General features: G+C 45.6%; 1 protein-coding gene across 1 annotated transcript; it reads right to left on the bottom strand.

The window, feature by feature from the left end:
* Positions 1-984: 984 nt before the first annotated feature.
* neurog1 (neurogenin 1) lies at positions 985-1,942 on the bottom strand. The gene is made up of 2 exons (XM_039813475.1): positions 1,822-1,942; positions 985-1,669 (listed from the first exon to the last, which is right to left on the bottom strand). Exon 2 carries the CDS (start codon positions 1,645-1,647, stop codon positions 1,054-1,056), a length of 594 nt encoding a protein of 197 aa, XP_039669409.1. The 5' UTR covers positions 1,648-1,669; positions 1,822-1,942; the 3' UTR covers positions 985-1,053.
* Between the last annotated feature and the right edge of the window lie 8,976 nt (positions 1,943-10,918).

The raw sequence follows: 10,918 nt of genomic DNA, 5'->3' as shown, positions 1-10,918 counted from the left end.
ATGTACAAAATATCAAATATCACGAGTGGAAACACAACGAGGCAAATAAATAAAAAAATAACAATAATCTAACAGAGAGTGTGTGTGTGGGAGGGAGGGGGGGAGAGAGGAGGGGGGGATACATAATGAATGAATGAATGAATGAATGAGGGCAGCGCCATTCACGCTTTTGTCACAGCGTTCAAACCCGATTTGCACGCTCTCTTTTCTGCTCCATCACTCTACAAATTGTAAAATTGACTTTTCACCTCCGGAGAGTTTGACTGTAACCTGCAGGGAGGGGGGGATGGGGGGGGGCAAAGTGCAAAGGTTTTTGGAGAAATATATAGCCTATATATATATATATAACAAACAAGAACGAACTAAATACATAACAAATTCAGTTATTCTCATTTCCATCCAAACATCCAATCAGAAGAAGTTGAGTGTGTCAGTGTGTAAGGCAAACAGTGGTTCTCTCTCTTCTCTTCTATATTCCGGTCCGGGACAAAAAGGAGCATCTGTCTGCCAAAAAGTGAGCCGGAGTCCTTTTTGTCCAGTTGCGCAGTGATTGCAGCGGCTCTGCTCAGTGTGTGGGAGCTCAGAGGGACTCCATTCCACTTAGAATTGTTAGAATTGATCATCTGTTCAGCAAAAAGTCTTTCTCTTTTGTTATTTTATTTTTTTAAAAGCGCCCTGAGTCATATAAATTAGAACCAATCCAGTCCTTTTTCTCCTCTCGCCATAAAGTGATCTCATGCTCGTATTTGTGTTTCTGCCTCAGAATCATTTTGGTTTTATGAATGAGAGTTAGCCAATATTTGACAGATTTCAACAAATTTCTCAAAGGAGCAATACAACAGAGGACACTGAGCTTAAAGAGGCTGCGCGTGCACGGACAGAAATTGAGTTTTTTGCCGGATGATCACTTTTTGGCAGACACCTGTGTGTGTGTGTGTGTGTGTGTGTGTGTGTGTGTGTGTGTGTGTGTGTGTGTGTGTGTGTGTGTGTGTGTGTGTGTGTGTGTGTGTGTGTCCGCGTGTCCCCCCGGCGGTGTGTGTATGTGTGTTTGTCTCAGTAGATGCCCGGCACGAAGCTGCGGAAGGCGAACAGCGCGTCGTGCGGCAGGTAGTCCTTGGCTGCGGGGCTGCCCGGGCTGGAGGCGCAGTAGGACGGGGAGGAAGAGTCCGAAGAGCCGCTGCACGAGCTCCAGGAGCAGGCGTCGCTGCCGGGGCTCGGGGCCTCCCTCCGCAGCAGAGAGGCGTCGCTCTTCCCGGCCTGCAGGTCTGCGATGCGGATGGTCTCCGACAGCGCCCAGATGTAGTTGTGCGCGAAGCGCAGAGTCTCGATCTTAGTGAGTTTGGTTTCGTCCGGGAACGCGGGCAGGATCTCGCGCAGCGTGTCCAGCGCGTCGTTCAGGTTGTGCATGCGGTTCCTCTCCCGGTCGTTGGCTTTCACGCGCCGGTTCTTCCTCACCACCGGCACGGCGCCTTCGCTGCGGCCGCGGCCGCGACGCCGCTTCTTCTGCGGCTGCGCGGGCTGCTCGGGCTCCGGGGAGCCCGGGGACGAGCCCGGGGACGAGCGCGGGGAGCCGCGGGACTCCTCGTCGTCTGTGTGCTGGAAGAAGTCGCAGCTGTTGCTGTCGATGTCGGAGTACACGGAGTCCATGGTGATGCTGAAGGGTTCGGGTCTGGGGAGAGAAGAGGGCAGCGCGTGAGGACCTGTGGCTGCACGGAGCGCGTGCAGAAAACTTTGAAGCACTTTGATGCACAGAGAGAGACAGAGAGACAGAGAGACAGAGAGACAGAGACAGAGTCCGAGACATGCAGGCAGATAACTCACCTAGAATCAGCTGAGTGCGCCGAGAGTTTTGGAGAAGTGGCACGCGTCTCTTTGCGTCTCTTTTAGCTTTTGGATCAGCTCGTGCGAGCCGGTGAGCCTGGCACACGACCGGCCTCAGCCCGCTTATATACTGACCCGGGACAATGCCCGCCCCCCCTCCCCTGCAGGATGAGGTCTGCCCCGTGCCGCAGAGCTGCTCATTAACATAATGAAGCCTGCGGTGCGTGTTCGCCTTGCGGAGAGAAGAAGCGTGCCGGTAATCACGGCCAGCCAATCAGAGCCGGCGGCCGGACACGCGAATGACACACAGCCCCCTCCTGTGAGGAAGAAAAGACCCAACCCACTTTCTGAGTTTAAACCAAAAACATCAGAAAGAGAAAGAAAGAAGAAAGAAGTCAGGAGGAGCACCCCCCCCCACACACCCCCGCCGTGCGGAGACACGCTCCGGAGGATCCATCCATCTCTCCCCCTATCCATCCATCCATCCATCCATCCATCTATCCATCTATCCATCCATCCATCTATCTATCCATCCATCTATCTATCTATCCATCTATCTATCTATCTATCCATCTATCTATCTATCTATCTATCTATCTATCTATCTATCTATCTATCTATCTATCTATCTATCTATCCATCCATGTATCTCTCTATTTCTCTATTTGAGCATCCTTTCGACACATTTATATCATTTTCTTTTTTGACTGTAACTTCTGGAGCGTTTATGAACTTCTTTCTTTCCAAATAAATAAAGCTATAATCCGTTCTGTGCTCACACCTTTAGAGCTTTGCTTCTTTTAAGAACTATAAACTCAGTGTTTTGGTTCCCTAAAGATAAATCAATATTAGTTTGATCTCCAACTTTCTATCAGAAGCAACATTTAATAAGTTTTAACACACACACACACACCCACACACACACACACACACACACACACACACACATACATACATACACTCAGGCACACACACACACACACACACACACACACACACACACACACACATACATACATACACTCAGGCACACACACACACACATACATACATACACTCAGGGCACACACACACACACACATAATACATACACTCAGGCACACACACACACACATACATACATACACTCAGGCACACACACACACACACACACACACACACACATACATACATACACTCAGGCACACACACACACACACACACACACACACACACATACACACACACACACACACACACAGACACACACACACACACACAGACACACACACACACACAGACACACACTCACACACAATCTGTTCTTGTGTTTATTCATCAAGTAAGAAAAAAGGAGAAAGATTTATCTATGTAGCTCTTTTCAAAATAAAAGCTGACGGAGACTGCTACACTAGTCATGTGATATGTGATAAACGCTGATGGAAACCTAATTTGCCGAATAAATAATTAATTGCGATTACCTTTTAGGTCATTTTATGGTTGCAACCCACCAAGAAACGAAGAAGTTTTAGGTCATTTCCTCTTTCTTTGCAGACATGCAGGGTGTCAACAGAAACAGATAGAAGTGGAGCGAAATAATATATATATATTATATATATACTATTTATATATATATATATATATATATATATATATATATATATATATATATATATATATATATATATAGCTTAAAATGTCTCCATCAGCTGGCACATAAGCACTGTTACAACTTGTCCAATATTAATCATATGTAGGTAGACAGCGCAATCCATTTTTGCATTTAGCAAACATTGCAAGTGGATGGAAACATAACATAGCTACTGACATCATCCCATCTGGTAAAAAGGGTCTGTGCACCGGGCGCCTGGTTCTAAAGGGTTGTCCTTAGTGTCTTCATTAATCAGAGGTGTGTTTTGGGCGTAACATGCAAACAACCAATCAGAGATCATCTCCCATTCATCAACCAATCAGAGATCATCTCCCATTCCCTTTAAAAGCCAGGCGCGTTTGGACCTTGGAGCATTGCTGTTATGATGGAGGATTTACACCCTAATATTTTTATTAGTAATCTCTGCTGGCGGTGTGTGTGTGTGTGTGTGGTGTGTGTGTGTGTGTGCTGCTGTGTGTCCCTGTGTGCGTAACAAACATAGCGTGCGTGCGCTGTGCACGAGCCTAGGAGCATTTTACTAATGCTCTGTTAAAATAACAATGAAATGCTGCGTTATTGACTTTAGACCAGGTTTTTGTTGGTCAATGGTGCCATCACTTCCTGCTGAACACACCTCCCTGTAAGACCAGCACGCCCAGAATGCACCTGAACACACCTCCCTGTAAGACCAGCACGCCCAGAATGCACCTGAACACACCTCCCTGTAAGACCAGCACGCCCAGAATGCACCTGAACACACCTCCCTGTAAGACCAGTACGCCCATGGGCCACAAATGGGCGCAGGTGCATTTGCTGTTTAAACGACGTGGGCGCTGACCCACCACCCCGATAATCGGCCGTCTGACAGTCTGGTGAGGTCGGTGACTCGAGTCTGTTCGGTGTGTTCTGTGTTGTCGCCAGTCGGAGGAGAGGTCGGCTTTAATTTGGGCCGATTTGACATGTTGAATTTGGGGGCGGGCAGTCGGACTCAATGACCAATCTGATTGGTGGAGTGCTAGCCCTTGACTAGCGAATCAGTGCACTTATGTTACAGCACTTACCGGAAATGACGAGCAGGATGAGCGTGACTAAAAATCTCTCAAAATCTGAGGAAAATCTTTTAACCTGACCTTTGTTGATCTGAAATGAAGACAGATTCAGGAACTGCACGGCCTATTTCTCTCTTCAAATGTTCTCAGAAACATGTTTCGGTGAACTATCTTCGTAAAATACAAGATCGTATTCAGAACGAGTCGCCATTATGGTTCGGCTTTGAAATTCAGGAGAAGCCAGACCCACGTGACGCATTCGTCATTTCCAGTTTTCACCTTTTGGGCGACAATATAGATTAGCACCGCCTGCTGTTATGGAGACGTATTACGTGATTGGCCCGACTAGAGTTTGGTTTTTCCAGCTTGCAAGCCTCTTTGCTGTCTCTCTACATACTACTCTCTACTGTTGACTCTCTACATACTACTCTCTACTGCTGTCTCTCTACATACTACTCTCTACTGCTGTCTCTCTACATACTACTCTCTACTGCTCTCTCTACATACTACTCTCTACTGCTGTCTCTCTACATACTACTCTCTACTGTTGTCTCTCTACATACTACTCTCTACTGTTGTCTCTCTACATACTACTCTCTACTGTTGTCTCTCTACATACTACTCTCTACTGTTGTCTCTCTACATACTACTCTCTACTGCTGTCTCTCTACATACTACTCTCCTACTGCTGTCTCTCTACATACTACTCTCTACTGCTGTCTCTCTACATACTACTCTCTACTGCTGTCTCTCTACATACTACTCTCTACTGTTGACTCTCTACATACTACTCTCTACTGCTGTCTCTCTACATACTACTCTCTACTGTTGTCTCTCTACATACTACTCTCTACTGCTGTCTCTCTACATACTACGCTACTGTTGTCTCTCTACTGCTGTCTCTCTACATACTATTCTCTACTGCTGTCTCTCTACTGCTGTCTCTCTACATACTACTCTCTACTGCTGTCTCTCTACTGATGTCTCTCTACATACTACTCTCTACTGCTGTCTCTCTACATACTACTCTCTACATACTACTCTCTACATACTACTCTCTACTGCTGTCTCTCCACTTCTGTCTCTCTACATACTACTCTCTACTGCTGTCTCTCTACTGCTGTCTCTCTACATACTACTCTCTACTGCTGTCTCTCTACTGCTGTCTCTCTACATACTACTCTCTACATACTACTATCTACTGCTGTCTCTCTACATACTACTCTCTACTGCTGTCTCTATACATACTACTCTGTACTGCTGTCTCTCTAAATACTACTCTCTACTGTTGTCTCTCTACATACTACTCTCTCTTCATACTACTCTCTACTGCTGTCTCTCTACATACTACTCTCTCTTCATACTACTCTCTACTGCTGTCTCTCTACATGCTACTCTACTGCTGTCTCTCTACATACTACTCTCTACCGTTGTCTCTCTACTGTTGTCTCTCTACATACTACTCTCTACTGCTGTCTCTCTACATACTACTCTCTACTGTTGTCTCTACATACTACTCTCATACTACTCTCTACTGCTGTCTCTCTACATACTACTCTCTACTGCTGTCTCTCTACATACTACTCTCTACTGTTGTCTCTACATACTACTCTCATACTACTCTACTGCTGTCTCTCTACATACTACTCTCTACTGCTGCTCTGCCCGATGCATTCTATACAGACAGTGAAGGGTGATTTTTGGTCGGTATCTTTTTGTTTCTTTCCATGGTGTAACTTTGGGTTCAACATTGGGGGGTGGAGGGTTGAGATCTCCAACTATTTAGGGAGATCCCGGGACATGTCTGCATGTGTTGAGAAAAGCGACAAAAACATCAGAAAAGAATGTGGAGAAAAAAAACTCTGAAAAAACGAGAATATAGAAAAAAATAAAAAAAATAAGAAAAAAAAGTCAAAAAAAAAACTTTAAAAAGGCAACAAAAATGTCGGGAAAACCAACAAAAACATTGAGAAGGAAAAACAACTTTGGTAAAAACGCCCAGGTTTAGATTATTATCCCCTCCAGGTTTCTTTCTGTAAAACACAAACAGTTTTCAAGGGTTTATCAAACCGGCACCAGACTATAAGACTAATATCCTTCTTTTCATTCTGTGTTCTCATGTTTCTTTCCTCTCCGTCTTTCTGCAGCTCTTCTGAAAGCGTGCGCCATTAAAAGAAGGTTTAATGTCGAGTAAAAACACCCGCCGTCTGATCCGGCGTTAAAAATGACCCCGGTCTTCGCTGTGTGCAGACGGAGCGACGCAAACTCTTTCACTGGAAGAAGTCTGGCTTTTTGTTTGTCTTTTCATCTCTTTCGGGCCGTCCAGCGTGAGCGCATACAGCCCAATTTTCTTTAAGTGTTATTTAAAGACATCTTTATGAGACAGGCATACCATTTTCCATTAATTATTCCATTTACTCTGTTCGCAGTCCGGCGGAGAAGAAGCAGAGACCTGCAGAGTCTTTCTGCGGCTTTCTTCGGACCGGAGAGGGGGGACAGTCATTTATAAATAATTACACAATGTTTAGAGTCTTCAGGCATGTATAATATATCAAAGCGATTATAAGGTGAATTGTTCCATTGTGGCCGTCCGCCCTGCACTTCTTTTCACTCCTCTCCTGGTTTGTCCCTCATCCAAATCCAGCTCCTCTGGCCTTTTGTGCTGCTTTCTTTCTGCCTCAGCCACTCTATTGGCGTCTTTCTTATTCAAATGGGCCCCAGCAGGAACAAAACCCAACCCAGGCTGCACACAAATCACGTTTCCCTCGGCTGCAGGGCCGGCACAAGCCTCTGTGAGGCCCCGACAACACGCCTGCAAAGCCTCAAATCCTCTTCCCCGCCCTCCAGGGGGATAAAGCTCACTTTAAAAAAAAAAAAGAAGCAAAGGTCCTGTTTTCTGTTTTTTACTGACGTCACAGTTAACAGGTGTCTGCGAGGAACGCGCATTCAGAACGGGTTTGTTCTGATGGTTCTGCAGCAGGAGCTGGTTTCTCCTTCACCACTTTTTAGTGGTTTTAAAGAAAGAAAGAAACAGATCTCTGCAGGATTTGGTGTCCGCTGGTGCTCGGAGAAAGATAGAGAGGAAAGAAAAGAAGAGTCTTGTGCAGGTTTGATAAATCCTTGAGAAGGTTTGGTGTTTTAAAGAAAGAAAGAAAGAAAGAGAGGGAGTGAGGAGGAGAGGAACATGTTCTCCGTCCTCCCAGGGGATGGAGCAGAGGTCCTGTTTCCTGCAGGAGTTTGGGTCTGTTTGGGCTTTTTCAGAAGAGTTTGAGAAAGACAGAATACAAAGAAAGATGAAAACACAGAATGAAAAGGAGGAGATTAGTCTTACAGTCTGTTTGATAAATCCCAGAATACCTTTCTGTGTTCAAACCTTCATTCTGACTTTATTCAAACGTTGACATGATGGGCAGGCATCTTCTTCACAAGATATGTCTGCGTGTGTGTGTGTGTCTGTTTGTTTGTGTGTGTGTGTGTGTGTGTGTGTGTATGTGTGTGTGTGCGTGTGTCTATGTGTGTGTGTGTGTGTGTGTATGTGTGTGTGTGTGTGTGTGTGTGTGCATGCGTACGTGCATGTTTCTGTGTGTATGTGCGTGCTTGTGTGTGTGTGTGCATGCATACGTGCATGTGTCTGTCTGTACATGTGTGTGTGTGTGTGTGTGTGTGTGTGTGTGTGTGTGTGTGTGTGTGGGGAGGAGAAGCAGTTTACAGGTTTACAGTCACACTTCAAAGTGATGGAACAGCTTGTGTTTTACAGTTAACAGCTGGGATTCTATTGGCCGAGAGCTGCCGTGCACGTGGGTGGCGCAGGTTCCATTACCACCGTATAGAGCTGAGGATGTTAGCCATCAGTAAGACGCTCCGTAACGGCCGACTCGTCCCCCGCAGCAGAAAGCTGAAAGCACGGACAGCGTTAGCACAGAAAGCTAGCACTAGCTGAGTCACCGTTAGCCGTACGGAGCGGTTAGAAGCACCGAAATAAATCACAGAAAAAACTGTTTTAAAAGCGGCAAAAGCACTGAAAAAAGAGCTGAAAAAGCACAGAAAGAAACGTGACTCTCATCGTGTTCTGCGATGTAAAATCACTGTTTTTGTAAAAGGAGTGTGGTGGCTTCACTTCCCCGTCGTAAAGCAACGGAAAACGATTCACAAGTGTTCAGAAAAGTGCCAAAAAAGGGTAGAAGCTCAGTAAAGTTGCTCGTGTCTTCTTCTACGTTATATGTCCATCACATGTTATAGTGTTCTAATAAATGTCTTATTTCTGTGTATTTTAATCTTTGTGTTGTCAATACTCTGTAACAAACTACAAACAATAACAAAGACTTTTGTTCTTGAACACTGCGCGCGTCTCTGTGCAGCTAAAGAAAGAAAGAAAGAAAGAAAGAAAGAGAGAAAGAAAGAAAGAAGAAAGGGGCAGAGTGAGAGGTCTGTCCGGGCCAAAGCTCTGACAGGATTAAGTCTCAGCAACACGAGATGTGATTGAATTTAAATGAAGTGAAACACGTGAGAAAATAACACACACACACACACACAGACACACACACACACAGACACAGACACAGGACTGTGGAGTGGTTAGTGTGGAGGAGAGAAGAAGTCTAATCCTGTCAAACATTTACTGAACATGTTTCAGCAGGATTATTATTACCATCAGAAGGACGTGGGACCGGGACAGGCTCCGGCTCCTCTCTCAACACAAGAGTTTAGTTTTAGCTCCGCCAGCTGAACTAATCGCCGAAAACAGCGTTTAGAAAACGGTTCAGGAGAAAGCTCCCTAAACAACATGAGCATGAGGTGTGAAAAGGGTCTAAACCGTAGAGACCACGTGGGTCCAGGATAACAAGCCCTCTAACGTGGAACTTCTCCGTCTACTCTGCTGCCTTTTCATGTTTTAAAAACAAAAACGATCTCCGTCCATATCAACACGTCTGACATCACTGATCACATGACCGCTGACACACACTGGGCATGTGGGCCATCACCCCCCGTTAGCATCCCATTGACTCCCATTCATTCTGGCGTCACTTTGACAGAGAATAACTTTACATCTGAAGCGTTTAAAGACTCTATTTGTCCGTTGTTTATTTCTAAAGAAACACAACAATGTATAAAAGGCTCCATTACCTTGTAGCTCACGTTATGGCTCCGTAGCAGACGCTTTTATAACAATAGGCTAACGATTGGGTCATAACCACGAGACTTACTGTCACACAGTAGAGGAATTACCGTATAGTACAGGAGAAGCTCACAGGCAGTTTGGACTTCCATTATCTGTTTAGGTTTAATGACTAATGTTAACTAGCATGTTAGTGATCAGTAATTACTAATGTTAACTAGCATGTTAGTGATCAGTAATTAGCCTGTGCCTATGTTATCTCCTTACATATACCTACGCTCTCCGTCTCTGTAAGATTGGGAATGATTGAGATTTCTCTCGGCACAGCTACCAGAAGACTTCACACTTTCAGACAGGTTGCTCACGGCACATCTACGTCTTCAAGCTCAGTTGGAGGCTGCTCAGTAACGCTCAGCCAGCACCGGGAAAGAGACTTCTGGTATCCTTCACTGGTCTCAGACCAGAGACACAGGGTCTGGTGGTCCAGTTTATATACTGTCTATGGGAAATATACAGAAAATACTTTGGAGAAAGAACAACTACTACTGAAAGGTCTGTAAGAGACAGACAGACAGAGAGACAGACAGAGACAGACAGACAGACAGACAGACAGACAGACAGACAGACAGAGACAGACAGACAGATAGAGAGACAGACAGACAAAGAGAGACAGACAGACAGCACTAAGTTAGGATATAAATGAAAAAAGCTCTAAAAACTGGGATGAAAACTTGAACCGTGGAGACTTGAGGAGAATCTTCTGATTCCTCGTCTTTCCACCTTAAACGCCACGTTAACGCCACATTAAGGTGGAAATGAAGGATGGCTTCGGGGCGCTGTGTTTCCTGGCCAGGGCGTTGCCATGGCGCCGGCGTGCAGCAGATCAACGGCCCAGACCGCCTCCTTTGTGGCGGCTAATGTTGGGTAAACCGGAGGTAAGTTATGACCTCGAGCAAACAGACACGTGAATGGGAAGCTGCGTCTCCCAGAATGCAACAGCAGATTGATGGGGGGTATAGGAAGCTGTTTCTCCCAGAATGCAACAGCAGATTGATGGGGCTAGGAAGCTGTTTCTCCCAGAATGCATCAGGAGATTGATGGGGGTGCAGGGTCAGGGTTGAGGCCGCACGGCGCGGAGACGGCAGCATTCACACGGCTGATTAACGGCGGCGTTCCTTCAGATTAAAACCTTCCTGGACAACAAGACAGCTGCTCACTGCTCATCTCATCCATCCATCCATCCATCCCATCCACATGCACATATATAGAGCTATATATATATAGAACATGACATATCTAATT

The sequence above is a fragment of the Perca fluviatilis genome, chromosome 10 (assembly GCF_010015445.1).
Source record: "Perca fluviatilis chromosome 10, GENO_Pfluv_1.0, whole genome shotgun sequence".
Lineage (NCBI taxonomy): Eukaryota > Metazoa > Chordata > Actinopteri > Perciformes > Percidae > Perca > Perca fluviatilis.
The sequence above is the reverse complement of the archived record's forward strand: the minus strand, read 5'-3'. Positions and strand labels throughout refer to the sequence as shown.

Bases quoted from the DNA above. Each gene is read 5' to 3' on its own strand.
- neurog1 (XM_039813475.1), bottom strand. From the start codon at position 1,647: ATGGACTCCGTGTACTCCGACATCGACAGCAACAGCTGCGACTTCTTC.